Here is a 16,426-nt window from a genome sequence, read left to right on the forward strand (position 1 = left end):
TATCTGTGGTGCCACAGCCCTTGAATAGCTCAGACAGACCAGCCGGTTGTTGGCCTCACGTTCACATTTCGATAATAATTATACTTTACTGTAACAAAAAAACTGAAAGGGTGTTTTGTCATGTTTCACCCACGTTACAAGTTTGGAGGTAAAGGTTGTTTACTACAGATAGGGCCTACTTTCATTCTATATCTTATGGCATAGTAAATAGTTTTGCAACGTGTAGAGACTGGGAAAACAATTTAATAGAATCATCCGAATCATACTCGTTCATTTTATAGGCAATCTTGCAGGTCGCATTTAAAAGAACCTAGGAATATTAACATTTTCTTTAGTATATTAGCTAGGACATCTTGTCATACTACATAACAATTTTGCTTAGGTTATTCTTTTCTAGGAATAGCTCAAGTGTTTTATATTTAGCGTACATAAGTTTAGATTAAGTTCCTAGCACGTATTTGACGAAATACTAGGTTTTTCCACTTCAGTTTAACTGATTTATGCAAACGAAATTAAGACAGCTGACGATTGTAATGTCAGTTATCACCACGCCCACTTTGTTTTGGGCGCATAAGTTCATTATCGACCAAAGAGTTTGTAATATATAACTATAGACACCAATGGCGCTAGTGTAGCGTACAAATTTGAACCGATGTTCGGCCGCCATTAAAGGGAGTTGATGCTTCGCCGGGAGTGCGAGCAATTCATGCTTATTTGAGGAGTACGAATAAATATAAGTACACCTGAAGGGAAATAATAAGAAAATGGTGAAATATTGCGCCGCAAATAATTGTTCTAACATAGCTTACTATTGTAGGATGCCCAGGAAAATATACATATCTTAATATTTGGAAAAATGTTCTAAATGCAGTTCCTTCTTTCAATGTGTTTACAGAATGTCGGAACATTTCTTGGATAACATTTTTTCCAGAAACATATTAATCTGGTTTATACGGTTGATTTAAACAATGTATGTAACTGTTAGGTGCCATCATATTACAGTAGATTATAATAGCAAAGTGCATAATAAAATCCTCAGACAGTATCTCTATAAAACTGTTTAATTTCAGAATAAATTAAGGTAAATCATGAAATTTCCGTTTGGTACTACTAGCTTATTCGTGAAAATATAGCTGATGGCCACAAATTTATTACCACCACCAGAAGTTGCCTTGCCATCACTACTACTAGGCCTATTAATATCAAATATTAGACCTACTACTACTACTACTACTAGGGCTACTACTACTACTATTAGGGCTGCTGCTGCTGCTGCTACTGCTACTGCTACTACTACTACTACTACTACTACTACTACTACTACTACTATTACTACTACTACTAGGCCTACTATTACAATCTCCACCACCACCACCAGGCTTACTAATACCACCAATTCTAGGCATACTATTACCACTACTATTAGGCCTATTATTATCACCAATACTAGGCCAACTATTACTACTAGGCTTACTCTTACCACTACTACTAGACATTTTAATACCACAAATACTAGGCCTACTAATTCCACCAATACTAGGCCTACTAATATCACCAATACTAGGCCTACTAATACCACCAATACTAGGCCCACTCCTACACTACTAATAGGCCTACTAATATCACTAATACTAGGCCTCCTAATACCATCAATACTAGACCTACTCTTACCACTACTAATAGGCCTACTAATATCACTAATACTAGGCCTCCTAATACCATAAATACTAGACCTACTCTTATCACTACTAATAGGCCTACTAATATCACTAATACTAGGCATCCTAATACCATCAATACTAAGCCTGCTTTTACCACTACTAATAGGCCTACTAATATCACTAATACAAGGCCTCCTAATACCATTAATACTAGACCTGCTCTTACCACTACTAATAGGCCTACTAATATCACTAATACTAGGCCTCCTAATACTATCAATTCTAGGCCTACTCTTACCACTACTAATAGGCCTACTAATATTACCAATATTAGGCCTACTGTTACCACTACTACTAGGCCTACTAATATCACTAATACTAGGCCTCCTAATACCATCCATACTAGGCTTACTCTTACCACTACTAATAGGTCTACTAATATCATCCATACTAGGCTTACTCTTACCACTACTAATAGGTCTACTAATATCACCAATATTAGGCCTACTATTACCACTACTACTAGGCCTATTAATATCACCAATACTAGGCCTACTAATACCACCAATACTAGGCCTACTCTTACCACTACTAATAGGCCTACTAATATCACCAATACTAGGCATATTATTACCACTACTACTAGGCCTACTATTACCACTACTACTAGACCTCTATTCTGTCACTACTACTAGGCTTATTACTACTACTGCATTAAAAAGCCTGTACTGACAGCTATACAATTAATAAATTGTTTAATGATAAAAATTTATTCTTGTTATGTTTTAAATCAGGTTTCCAGAATTTTGATGATCTCATATTTCACCACAACTTTTTCTAAGCACCATATATCTTTCTCTTCCCTTGTAAGAAAGGATTAAAATATAGATTATTTTAAATATTACAGTAGTTATCTATTATTGTGGCCTTAAACAATACTGGTAATACTGAAAATTCATGTTGGCATTGCCATTATTCAATATTTCATTTACTTATCCCGAGTATAAACTTATACCGGAGATTGAATTGATTTTATAATATCGCCAAAGATGAATCATATAATACTTCAATAAATACAGCTCTCCTCTGCCATTCATCTTTATTTCATCACGATCCATCCTTGGTAAAAGATGTTTAAAACAGTGTCTATCACCAGGCTACATCAATGTATTGTGGTACTGTTTCCGAATTTCGCGCCGCGGATTCTAGCCGACTCAATTTGTGACATTTTCCTTGCCTGCCACTCACGGGTATGTGTCTCTAGTAAGTATTACAAACTCTTTGTTACCGACGGTCGTTCAATTTTCTTCAAACATGGCGGCGCAATGAACATTCTATATCTTTCTCTGTCTAACTCATTGCTGACAACCAACGAGTTAGAAAGAGAAAGATATAGAGTGGTCATTGCGCCGCCATGTTTGAAGAAAATTGAACGACCGTCGGTAATGAACTTATGCGCCCAAAACAAAGTGGGCGTGGTGATAACTGACATTAGAATCGTCAGCTGTCTTAATTTCGTTTGCATAAATCAGTTAAACTGAAGTGGAAAAACCTAGTATTTCGTCAAATACGTGCTAGGAACTTCATCTAAACTTATCTACGCTAAATTTAAAACACTTGAGCTATTCCTAGAAGAAATGCTTAAATGAATAACCTAAGCAAAATTGTCATGTAGTATGACAAGAAGTCCTAGCAAATATACTAAAGAAAATGTTAATATTCCTAGGTTCTTTTAAATGCGACCTGCAAGATTGCCTATAAAATGAACGAGTATGATTCGGATGAATTTATTAAATTGTTTTCCCAGTCTCTACACGTTGCAAAACTATTTACTATGCCATGAGATATAGAATGAAAGTAGGCCCTATCTGTAGTAAACAACCTTTACCTCCAAGCTTGTAACGTGGGTGAAACATGACAAAACACCCTTTCAGTTTTTTTGTTACAGTAAAGTATAATTATTATCGAAATGTGAACGTGAGGCCAACAGCCGGCTGGTCTGTCTGAGCCTTTAAAGGGCTGTGGCACCACAGATAATTATTAGTGTATAATTGAGCACCCACGTACAATAATGGGGTAAGTAGTTACGAAATATATTCATACTTACCCCATTATTGCAGGTGGGTGCTCAATTATGTTCTTTCATGTCCTTGCAGTCAAAATACTAACAACAATACGACCTACCCCAGATTTTTGCGTTATTTTGGATGCGAGTGTCGAAATACAATTTTAATATTTGATTGCTATTACTAGGTTTGAAACGGAATTGTAGCGGTTTTATCCTTATTTAGTTTAACTTTATTACTAGTGAACCATTTATTTGATTAATCGTTTGTCTTCGAAATAGGCCTACTTCTTATAAGCTACAGATCATCGCCTTCTTGTATAAGCAGTAAGGACAGAAGGAGCAGAAATAAAGAATGCCGGTGACGAAATACAGTTTTAATATTGTATTGTATTTGTTTTTCACTGGGTCTGAAACGGAATTGTAGTGGTTTTATCCGTATTTAGTTTAAGTACATTACCAGTGAACCATTTATTTTGTTTATGCCGGGCGTTGTTACACATTTATGCATGAAAAAAATGCTGCTAATTAACAAAACTATGGACTTAACTGCATAAAATTTACATGAAATATGATATATCAGTTGTCTTTTTCCTTTTGACATTGCAGTTATATGCAGCACACACAATAGGCATGTTTTTTCTTCGTTTTTTTGTACTCCTTACCTCCGTTAAATAACATTGTAAGCAGACGAATTTTTACAAAGGTGGGCGCTTAGCTCAGATCTGCCGTGTTTCGCGGTGGCACCGCAAAGAGCGCTGTACAGGACAACATGGCCACTCTATAGTCTTATCTTTCTATCTCGTTGCTGACAACAGATAGGCTGTTATGTCTACTCAACGAGTTAGAAAGAGAGAGATATAGAGTGGCCATTACGCCGCCATGTTTGAAGAAAATTGAACGATCGTCCCAAAACAAAGTGGGTGTTGCGATAAGTAACATTGCAATCGCCAGCTGTCAAAATTTCGTTTGCATAAATCAGTTAAATTGAAGTGGAAAATCCTAGTATTTCTCGAATATGTGCTAGTAACTTAATCTAAATAAAGACCTTATGTACGCTAAATTCAAAACATTTGAGCTGTTCCTAGAAGGAAACCTTAAAAGAATAACCTAAGCAAAATTGTCATGTACATATGGCAAGAAGCCCTAGCAAATATATTGAAGAAAATGTTAATATTCCTAGGTTCTTTTAAATGCGACCCGCAAGATTGGCCATAAAATCAACGAGTATGATTCGGATGATTTTATTAAATTGTTTTCCCAGTCAACACGTTGCAAAACTTTTTATTATACCAAAAGATATAGAATGAAAGTAGACCCTAACTCTAACTGTAGTAAACAACCTTTACCCCCAAGCTTGTAATTTGGGTAAAACATGGCCAAACATGCTTTCAGTTTTTTTTTTTTTTTTTTTGCTACATTAGAGTATTTATTATTGAAAAATGAACGTGAGGCCAACAGCCGGCTGGTCTGTCTGAGCCTTTCAAGGGCTGTGGCACCACAGATTATTATTAGTGTATGAGCACCCACGTGCAATAATGGGGTAAGTATTTACGAAATATATTCATACTTACCCCATTATTGCATGTAGGTGCCCAATTATATTCTTTCATGTCCTTCCAGTCAAAATACTAACAACAATACGACCTACCCCAGAGTTTTGCGTTATTTTGGATGCGAGTATCGAAATACAATTTTAATATTTTATTGCTATTGCAGGGTTTGAAACGGAATTGTAGCGGATTTATCGTATTTAGTTTAACTTCATTACTAGTGAACCATTTATTTGATTAATAGTTTGTCTTTGAAATAGGCCTACTTTTTATAAGCTACAGCTCATCGTCTTCTTCTATAAGCAGTAAGGACACAAGGAGCAGAAGTAAAGGATGCCGGTGTCGAAATACAATGTTAATATTTTATTGCTATTTGTTTTTCACTGGGTCTGAAACGGAATTGTAGTGGTTTTATCCGTATTTAGTTTAAGTAGATTACTAGTGAACTATTTATTTGGTTTATCGTTTATCTTCGAAATAGGCCTACTTTTTATAAGCTGGAGCTCATCGTCTTCTCTATAAGCAGGTCGGACACAAGGAACAGAAATAAAGGATATTACATAATTTTGTTCATTAAGAAAGCACTCAACACTTAAAGATTTTTTCTTCAGAAAATATATTAATTACATATTAAATGTAACAGAAAAACACTTTTCAATAATTACAAATATAATAATGAAAGTAATACACTGCAATTACTTACGCATTAGGTATATACAACAGAGAAACTTACACTTTTCCTTTAGAAAACAAAGATTTGTTAAATCAGTGGGTAAAAAACACGACAAGGGTTAAATGGCATCCCACGAAACACAGCTTCCTATGCTCTCCACATTCAGAAGACAAATATATTTACATGACAAGGAGTAGGAGGCAATTGTTGACAAGGCAATAAAAACAATTGCTGGTTTTCTTGCACATTTCCAGAACAACATGAACTTCAGATCCTCACCTATGAAACGTAAAGCTTATGATATAATGAAGACAGTGTTAATTTATTATTTTTTTTCAAGAAAATGCAGTTAACCAAAGCTACAGTAAATATTTAGGGACTTGAACAATAGGTTGTGTGAAACTGCATCATAAATTATAAACAAGTGTTTTGATGGAGTACTGAAAGAACTTCTAGAAATTAACAGCTCGGAGAGACGCAATTTTTTCTCGTTTCATATTTATTATCCACTGTTTCAACAGTTCTTTTTTTTTCAAAGGGAATCTGCAAGAAAAGAAAAATACTGTACACACCGCATGGTATGCCGGGAGTTATTACACATTTATGCATGAAAAAAAATGCTGCTAATTAACAAAACTATGGACTTAACTTCATAAAATTAACATGAAATATGATAAATCAGTTGTCTTTTTCCTTTTGACATTGCAGTTATATGCAGCACATCCAACAGGCATGTTTTTTCTTTGTATTTTCGTAGTTCTTGCCTCCGTATACACAACATTGTAAGCAGACGTTTTTTTACAACGGTGGACGCTTAGTTCAGATCTGACGTGTTTAGCGGTGGCACCGCAAAGAGCGCTGTACAGAACAGCATGACCACTGTATAGCAGCGTATTCCGAATCTCACCGGACCGGTGGCATCAGTGACGTCACGTTGCAACGAAAATAAGGAACAGAACCGCTGACAGTCCGGTGGCAACATGGCGGCTGTGAGAGAAGGTGCTTTATGTGCTACACTGGCAAGTTTTTGCGAGCATTTTCTTCATTCAGCTTATTTGAAGAAAAGAAAGCGTGAAGATGATGAGGAAGAGGTCGTAGCACTTGCTGCTTGTGTTTTTTCCTCTTCTCGTGTGGAACATAAAACGAAAATCACAGATTACTGTGAGAATGTAGTACCACGGTACACAGACTTCGATTTCAAAAGTCATTTCAGACTTACAAGAACCACTGCTCAGGTATTATTACATGACAACTTTGGAAATTATTTGGTAAATTCATAGAAGACGGGCACCTAGTTGGATGTATTAAGTATTACCAACTTTTTTACTTTAGAGTTAAATGTTAGTGATTTTTTAGTGACTTTTATTTGTTAGTTCTAGGTTTTTATACGAGGTGTCGCCGTGATGTTGTTTCAATTTGATTGGTTATAGTTGTCATTTGTTCTTGAATTTTTGTTAATTTTGAATGGGTAATGACGTTGTCAGTTGTTCTTGGTTGTTTGACGTGAGTGGTGTTATACTGTTTTGATGGCTAAAGCTATTGGGAGTTTGTCATTTTGTGATTTTCCTTCAATTTGATTATCATCATTTGTTCTAGAATTTTCGTTAATTTTGAATGGATAATGACGTCAGTAAGTTGTTCTTGGTTGTTTGACGTGAGTGGTATTATATTGTGTTTGATGGCCAAAGTTATTGAAAGTTTGTCATTTTATGATATCTGTGAAAGATGTGTGAATATAGAACAGAGTACTAAATTTTGTGTCGATTTTGGTTTATTCTTTCGCTGGTGAATAAGAATTGTGTCGATTGTTGAAGAGAGAACTGTTCTTATGGTTCCAAGGAATTATTTACTGAATTTTCCGTGCAAGTTAAGGTGTAATAAGAGTTCAAAGAGAATTTCATTTTGTGTCAATACATGGTTATTTATGTGAACTTGACTGTACGACAAAGTGTTGGTTTAGTTCTTTGTTGGCTGCATGGTTTAAGTTTAGATAGCCTTAAAGCCTGTGTCATAATGGAAGTGAAGTAAGTGGTTGTCATTGAAGACGTCAATGAGGATTGAATTTTGTTTGATGAGGTGATAAATTATTGTTTTGTTTTGTGTTTTAGTGATTTGTGGGGGTAAAGTGAGGACGAAAACTGCCAGAAAAGTACTACCAACTACGAAGTTCGAATCCCACCAAACAGCATAAAAATCAAAGATGAAAAATTAAACATATTTCCGTTTTTTGAAGGGCTTGTTCTTCTTTAAAAATATGAATATATGTTTGATTTTCCATCTTTGATTTTGTGATATCTGGTGACATTTGAATTTCATAGTTGGCAGAACGTTTTGGTAGTTTTCGTCAGCCATGTTGGATTTTGCCCGTCTTCTAGGAAATTACCAATTATTTAGGCTAAACTAGCACTTCGTACTCCGCTTGTACATCTTGTATATATGAATCTGTGACTTGGTAGTTAGACTTTTGTTATGCCTTGCATATACGATAAACTGCACGGCAAAAAAAAGAAATCCGTGTAAGTTCAACGAAATTCACTTCAGAAATCACCGGAAATATCTTAACGTTAGTTTCACCATACTTACACTGTCGAATGACAATTCGAGAAAGTGTGGTTGGAAAATTTCAGGGAAACATAACCTGAACTAACCTAACCTCTGTATAAAGGTTATTCAAAAGCGTAACTTGAATGTAGATAAAACATCACATTACCTATATAGCCATACGTCGAATTTAAAGACTGAGGTGGCAAACCAAGGTGCTTACTCCTATTCAAGTTTCAATACTGTTTCTTCCATTGACGTGTCAATATTTCAAGATCTGAATGAAATAGAGAACTACACCGAAGGAGGTAAGTCTACCTTACCATATTGTTAATTACTAACATGTACAGGGGTCCAGGAAGAACTAGGGAAATGACCCTTCTTCCTAATATTGCATCGTGGACGTGAACGTTATATATTTTTCATTTAATCATGTAATATCGTATTTTTATCTTTTCCTTTAGCATTTAAAATTTTGGTTTTATAACATGAAATATGCATCATTACTGTTCAGGATCTCTAAAATATTAAATTGAAATGAGAGTGTAGAAATATTTCTTACCCTTATCCATTTAGTTTGAAAGAAGCGCGTCTTATTGTCTGTGTTTTCTCAACATTTAATGAAAAATAGGTTTTAGAGTTTATTTTAAATTTTCTAAGATTTTGTTTAACTTGAAACAAGCAATGTTCATTCTCCGTTATCTAACACAGTTTAAACACAAGAATTAAACGATATATCTGTATTTATTCTTACGCATTTAAATGCAATGTACATGATGGCATTGACTTTCAACAACTCAGGTGGAGGGGTTTGTTCAGAGCAACATAACTTCCAGCTGGTTGTAGGCCGCAGGGTTGCAAGTTCTCATAATTAATGTGTTTTATAATGCACGGTTTTCTGGAAAGCTATTCAAAATATAGCAAAATGGTACTTGATTTTTTTTGGTGCTCTTTACTCAAGGAATCACCCACCAGAATTATTGGCAATACTCACGGTTCATCCTGTTTATGGTGGTGTATCCTTTGTTTTTGTATATGAACATTATAGTGAACACTAAAGTGATTTGGTCTCAACTCTCATTCTGTGTGTGAAACAAGTTCACAATATTTCCTTTGGTGTGAAACACTTGGTTGAATGATTAGCTAACTATATTATATGACAATGTAATGCTTGGATCTAGCTTTATACTTAGAACATACGCTATCCTTATTAAGTTTCACAAGGTTAATTTTGGACTTTCTAATTTCAGCATGTCTTGGAAATGGGCTTATTTCCCAACAACACGTCAAAAACGAAGGCTGGTTTGCCACCAGCCAAATCTCTTCTTGTTTGCCTGTGGTTATTTGGAACCCAGGAAACATTTAGAGAAGTTGGAGACAGGTTTGGCATAGGCACAGGACATGCCCACCGAGTATTTGAATTATTTTGTCGGTGCTTAGTTAGCAAATCAGATTCTGTGATACGGTGGCCACAAGGAGAAGAACTGAAGAAAGTCCAGGAAGGCTTTAATGCCCTCCGTGGACCCAACAGCTTCCCTGATGTCGTTGGATGCATTGATGGCATGCATGTATCATTTACGGCATCCAAAGATGAGAAGCGAGCACATTTCAACAGAAAGTGCTACACTTCTGTAATTTTGCAAGCAGTATGTGACCACACTTTTCGCTTCACTGATCTATTTGCTGGCTGGCCCGGATCCAGCAATGATGCCAGAGTTTTCAGAAATAGTAGGTTGTCTGAAAAACTTGAAACACCTGGCTTCATTCCCAGCCATTGTCACATCCTTGGTGACTGTGCTTATCCCCTGTCAAGTGTTTTGTTAACACCCTATAGGGACAATGGACACCTCACAAGATCCCAGAAGAACTACAATAGAATGTTGAGCTCAAAGCGAGTAGTTATTGAACAGGCATTTGGCCAGTTAGTAGGACGCTTCCGACGGCTGAAACATCTCTACATAAGAAAGAGGGAATTTGTCCCTGTAGTAATTACAGCTTCATGCATGCTACACAATTTGTGTATAGCACATGCAGATGATTCACCTGATGTTGAAGGTGACATCTCTTTGTTGAGAACTGAGCAAAATGGAAATGGAGATGTGACAGGGCAGGCCAAAAGAGATAACATAGCAAGAATGTTGCATGGAGACAATTAAGTTGAGGGAAGGTTGAAGACTAAAATGACATTTTCGACTTCTAATTCAATTAAATTTGCTTCTTTTTTTCTGAATCAGAGTATATAAATGTACTTTATTAAAATCATCATTTACACCCTTTAAATGACTACAGATCACCATTGCTGTTTTTCTCAAAATGACATTTTGCAATCTTCAATGTTCCTTTTATGATTAACTAAAGTCCAATTTGATTAAAATTGTGCACAGATGCTTCTTATACTGTATCACACCAAGTGATAAACAGTCATATTGATAATGTCTTAACCCTCCTACTATCAAGAGGGGTATTGCGATTACCCCACACGATTTTTAAATTATTATTTTTCTCCATATTTCTTTTTAAAATTCCATGTATTTGTCTGTTATATGTCTACTAACAATTTCAATTAACGATAACATAAGTAATTAATTTAAGTTGAAATTCACATTACTTATGTGGGGTGTTCTTGTTACCCCTCCCCCTCCCCCCATGGTAGTCTGTGCCGTGACAATTCCAGGATATAAAATCCAAACTGTAGCTTAATTTTCTCCATGTCACTGTTTGCCTCGAAAATATTTTATTTCGTGTTATTTATAATAATTTATTTTGTGTTATTTATATGTTATTAATATTATCATGATCTTCTGTTCGCAATTTTTTATTTCTGTGTGTAAAGGTTTTTTTCTGAAAGTGATTCTGCTATAAATAATGATTCGTTTAGCCTTCTTTCGAGATGCTCGTTGTAGTATAGGTTGTGTTCGAAAACAGTAGCTATTTGAATTTCAACAAATAACTGAAATTAGATTAGTTTTTTTTTGTACTTGGTTATTTAACGACTCTGTATCAACTACTAGGTTCTTTAGCGTCTATGAGATTGGTGATGAAGAAATGGTATTTGGCAAGATGAAACTGAGGATTCGCCATAATTACCTGACATTTATTTTATGGTTGGGGAAAACTTCGAGAAAAATTTAACCGAAAGGGAATAGAACTCACACCCAAGTGCAACTCTGGGTCGGCACACAAGCACCTTAGCCAACTGAGCTATGCTGGTGGCGATTTATTATTTTCATATATTTAGAAATTAATTCCAATTTTTCTATAAACATTATTGAGTTGCTCATGGTTGTATGTATGATATTGTAATATTTAATTTCCAATAACTAACTGAAATGATTTCCAATTTATATTATAGTAATGTGATATTCATTGCTTGTAAATGTGTTTGCCGCCATGTCAAAATTGTGTAACATTAAGAAGTTTGTCTTGGAAATGAAAGAGAGGAAAGTTTAAATTTATTCTATATGTCACCTGGTAGTGTCGCCAGTAACATATGTTAAGTCCATTAATTTTGGTGCATGTTTCCAACAAAAGTTGAACGGGACTTTTGAACCATCATGAGTTTTTGAAAATAGGATGATTATTTTATATTTTACATTTTTTTAAAGTCTATAATCAATAATACGTGCATAAATTGTTTTTATTCGAAATGATTACCGAAGGTTCATGTATGATTGTGATTGGGGTAATTATATTACCTTTCCTTGGTAGTTGTAAGTTGTGAAAAACCTTGGTAGCAGAAGGATTGACTCATTCGTACTGCCTGTTTAATATTCTGAGAACATGTTTTTTTTAATTTAAACTGAACATTAAAAATAATTCTTTTTATATGATGGTGATGAAGTTATGAGATTTCCTGTTCCTCAACTTGTAACACATGGTTCCTAACATGTATGAAAATATTCACAGTTCTGCTTCTTGTAGTTTTTTAGAAAAGAGACATTAAAAAAAACAATGTTTTGAGGGCCTCCTAAAAAAAAAAAGGACTTTCAAAGAGTTCATCAATATAGCTGTACAGTACATCCAATCAGAATAAAGTTAATGTGAAATATGCAAGACACGCATTTTTTTTTTTTTGAAAATGTGGTCCTTATTGGTTAAGTAGTTTTCCAACATAAAAATCAAATGGTAACCTGTCTGTTTTGATCACTTCTGTCTTCAACCTTCTCTTCATGAAATGAGATATTAAAACCAATATAGTTTTGTGACAGCAATTTTTATTACTTTGTTAGATTTTTTAATACATCCAGTAATGCATCCATACTTTTCAATTTCTTTTCCTCCAATTCCTTCATCTCCTTCCATCTCTTTTCTTCCTTTTCTTCTTTCACAATATCTTCATGTTTTTTTTTTAGATAATTCTGAAACCACAACGGTGGTTCAGAGTCGCGAACTCTTTTCTTGTGTAACGGTGAAGAAGAGGAAGAAGTTGATGGAGAAGGAGATGAAGAAATTGAAGATTGACTATTATTCCTTGGAGACAGAGGTTGAGGACTACAACTGTTGGTGATGTATGAGGTGGGGGGTTGAGTGTTTACATCCTTTGCATACACTTCATGTATAAAATCGAACCACTCCCACCTCACACAGCCACTTCCAGATTTCGACCTCTTGTCCAAGTTTATTCGATAAGTCCCCATTAAATTTCTCCATTTGGAATCACATTCACTGGGTGAATAACTGTAGCCTTTGTCCTTAAGGTTTGTTGAAATCCTGGACCACAGTTTGCCTTTATATTGTGGTTTTTTGAACTCCACCTCTAATTGTAGCCTCTCCGTTATTAAGAGGTGTGTAGCTGCTGTAGTCCAGGATGTTGTGTTGTTGTTGTTGTTGCTGCTGCTGCTGCTGCTGGTGGTGGTGTTGCTATTGTTGATGATGATGATGATGTTCCTGCTGCTGCCTCCGGCATCTGTGTTTCAGCATTCTGGGGCTGAAGGATTCCCAAAGAGGAAAGTTCCCCTATGTATTTCTGTTTGTACTCTTCATCTGAAATGAAATAAATATAATTAGGCTCCATTGAAGTTTATAAAATTGTATGCTCTTGGGCTTACAAAGAAAAACGCACTAACTATGCTTAAAAAAAAAAACAGTTTATAACATATCTAAGTAAGAATTTTTTTCTCTGTAGTTTAAGAGAACTCTGTTAATGACATTTCTATCCAGTCCCTATGTATGAAGAAGATAGTTGAAATATTCTAAGTCCATAAATGACAGATTCTTGACAGGGAGAACCTTCTAAATTCAAATATCTAAAAACTAGGTTTTAAGGAGATGGCGGGTTTTCCTTGTAAGTCCACAGAAATAACTCATTTCAATCATAATTCCATATGATCCCTTCGGATATGTTAATATGGTATAATTTGTTATATTGCATTTAGTTGCATTTCTTACATACTGTGACTCATTAAACTATTCGTAATCAGAGCTTTGTGGAGAGATTTGAAGACTGTTATATAATTATATACTAATGTCCATAATACGGCAAATTATGGATTAGCAGGAGTTACATGCAACCCAATAGAACTGCTATTAGCACCACTACGGAAGAGTTGAATGAATCCCCCCCCTCCCCAAAATAAAAGCTTCGTGCCACCTTGTGTTAAAAAACATAATATTTATTCGTGTTTGTTGCTATGATAGAGCGGATTATGTTCTATAACTAAATCCTTAACATATTTTATGTTATATTATAGATTTATTAATTTGTCATACAGAATAATATCTGTAATATTGACAATATTTGAGGAGAAAAATTCGCTGTGGATTGAATTTGGCGTAGCTCAGTGGTCAGAGCGCTTGGTATGTAGAACCAAGGACTCGGGTTCGATCGCCGGAGCGAATTTTTCTCCTCAAATATTAATATTTTATGTTGTTTGTAATCTTAACATCATGCAAAACAATTACGAAGTGTCCTTGGTCAAGGTACGGTATCTATTTTACGCAAAGGGGAAAGAATTTAGAGATCAGCTACAAACTTAAGGCACTCCGCTACACAAAACAAGTAACAGGTAGGAGGGGACTTTTAGGAGTTGGGGTGTAAAAATATGAGATTATACTGAGGTGGGATGATTGCAGAAAATGTTGCCATTCCTGTAACTACCTGCACCCCCTTCGCAATACTTCTGTTTTAAGACATACATAATTCTTTATCACAGAAAGATGGCTTCGCCACATCACCATAGTACCTTAAAGCATATGAATTGTAATCCCAATGCAATTTTTAAGCTAACTTAATTATACAGAAATTTTAATTTGTGTGATTAAAGAAATGTTTCTCCTGGACATCTGTGGTGATGCAATATGGTGGAAAGTCCACGTGTTCATTTATCCTTCGAAGAGGTAGAAAAATTAAAATATCTTGGAGCAACAGTAACAAATATAAATGACACTCGGGAGGAAATTAAATGCCTATTAAATATGGGAAATCGCAAAAAAAAAAACCCATAACAGACTTAAAAAATTTAAATGTTCATGGACCTGTCGTCGTTCCTGCAATAATTCCTATGAGCAAAATATAAAATTTTTCTGTAGGAAGAGTGATGTGGCAGTACCTCAGCAACCGTTCTTATGCAAGATCATTGCTATAAATTCATTTTATTATTGTCCTCAGTAATGAGTTGAAATACAGTTAAAAGCTTACTGATTTATGAAAAAATTAATTTCTGGTCCTACAGAATTTATCTGTTCTATTTAACTATTCTTACCGAATTGAATTCTCTGTATTTTATTGGATTCCTAAAAGACAACACTTTCATTATATGCAAATTAGATCACCTGGAATAAATTATTTATGGTTGAGTCTAAATCATTAATATTTAAACTAGAAATAATAATGGACATAAAATTGATCCCTGAGAATTCCATGTTCAATATTTCCAAATTCTTTTCTATTTGATAAGCAAGATGTAAACCAATGAAGGTCGCAACTTTAATTTACTTATCGAAATACTATGTAAACAAATTAGGACATCATTATTTTCCTTAGTCCCTGAATAAATAAATACACACAAAAGAGGAAATTCACACTTTACAGTGTTCCAAAATATATCCTCCCAACATAATGGGAATTTTGAAGGAAGTTCAACTCGTGATTTTGAGAGAGGAAAAATTGTCAAAAGTGATTTTTTTTCCTCGTTTGAACGAGAATTATAAAAAAATGAAATTATATTGATAAACTTACCGGAAAAAGTTGAGATATATTGCATGAAACCTGTGATGCACATAACCTAAAAAAACCCGTGAAACAGATGAGGAGTTGAAAAGTGCTTTTAAGTAACAAGTATATGGGTAACACGTTCTTCAAAATAGCCTGAAATTTTTTCCCATGTAAATACCAAAACAAATTTGTCAAAAGATGAACAAGCAACAAACATTTAGGGCAGTACACAAAGAAGCAGAACAGAAAGATGGTAATGAGAAATTATTCGATAATCACTACAAATAATACTACTAATTTAAAACAAAATAAACCCCGATTATGTTCGGCTTTTCATGCAATAGCAATAGAAGATTCACTAGGACACTTATTAAAGCGATGCTCCCTCGTCTTAATTCCGGCTCTGGGAAGAACGAACATGGAAATCTACAGCGGATACAAAACTAAAAACAAAACATACAAAATACCTTCTATCCATACTGTCTTGATATAACTGAGTCTACAAAATCATGAAACTGCATTAATATTAAATCTGGAAAGAAGATAAGCACCAAACTATCATTTCCAGACTGAAGAGTGCCCACATAGGTAATATTCGTAGAAATAAGGATCCCCGATACCAACAGTATACCAAATAACATAGAACTATAATATAATCGGAGTACCGAACAATAAGCACGTAGAATTCTAAATTAACATTTACATATTGTAATATAATTAAAACATAATCTCAAGGCTTACCATTAATCACATTTGCATATGTCTCTTCGTCCAGTATTA

The 16,426-nt window shown here is 34.8% G+C and overlaps 1 protein-coding gene across 2 annotated transcripts; it reads left to right on the forward strand.

The window, feature by feature from the left end:
- Window positions 1-6,915: 6,915 nt before the first annotated feature.
- On the forward strand, window positions 6,916-12,501 carry LOC138698144 (putative nuclease HARBI1). 2 transcript variants are annotated; one of them, XM_069823877.1, is made up of 2 exons: window positions 6,916-7,187; window positions 9,744-12,501. In XM_069823877.1, the coding sequence occupies exons 1-2, from the start codon at window positions 6,933-6,935 to the stop codon at window positions 10,647-10,649; spliced, it is 1,161 nt and encodes a 386-aa protein (XP_069679978.1). In that variant the 5' UTR covers window positions 6,916-6,932; the 3' UTR covers window positions 10,650-12,501. The 2 variants fall into 2 exon arrangements, 1 of the variants encoding a protein (XP_069679978.1); XR_011331727.1 differs by lacking the exon at window positions 6,916-7,187 and adding an exon at window positions 8,418-8,801.
- Window positions 12,502-16,426: the final 3,925 nt, after the last annotated feature.

This window comes from Periplaneta americana, chromosome 4 (assembly GCF_040183065.1).
Source record: "Periplaneta americana isolate PAMFEO1 chromosome 4, P.americana_PAMFEO1_priV1, whole genome shotgun sequence".
In the NCBI taxonomy this organism is placed as follows: Eukaryota; Metazoa; Arthropoda; class Insecta; order Blattodea; family Blattidae; genus Periplaneta; species Periplaneta americana.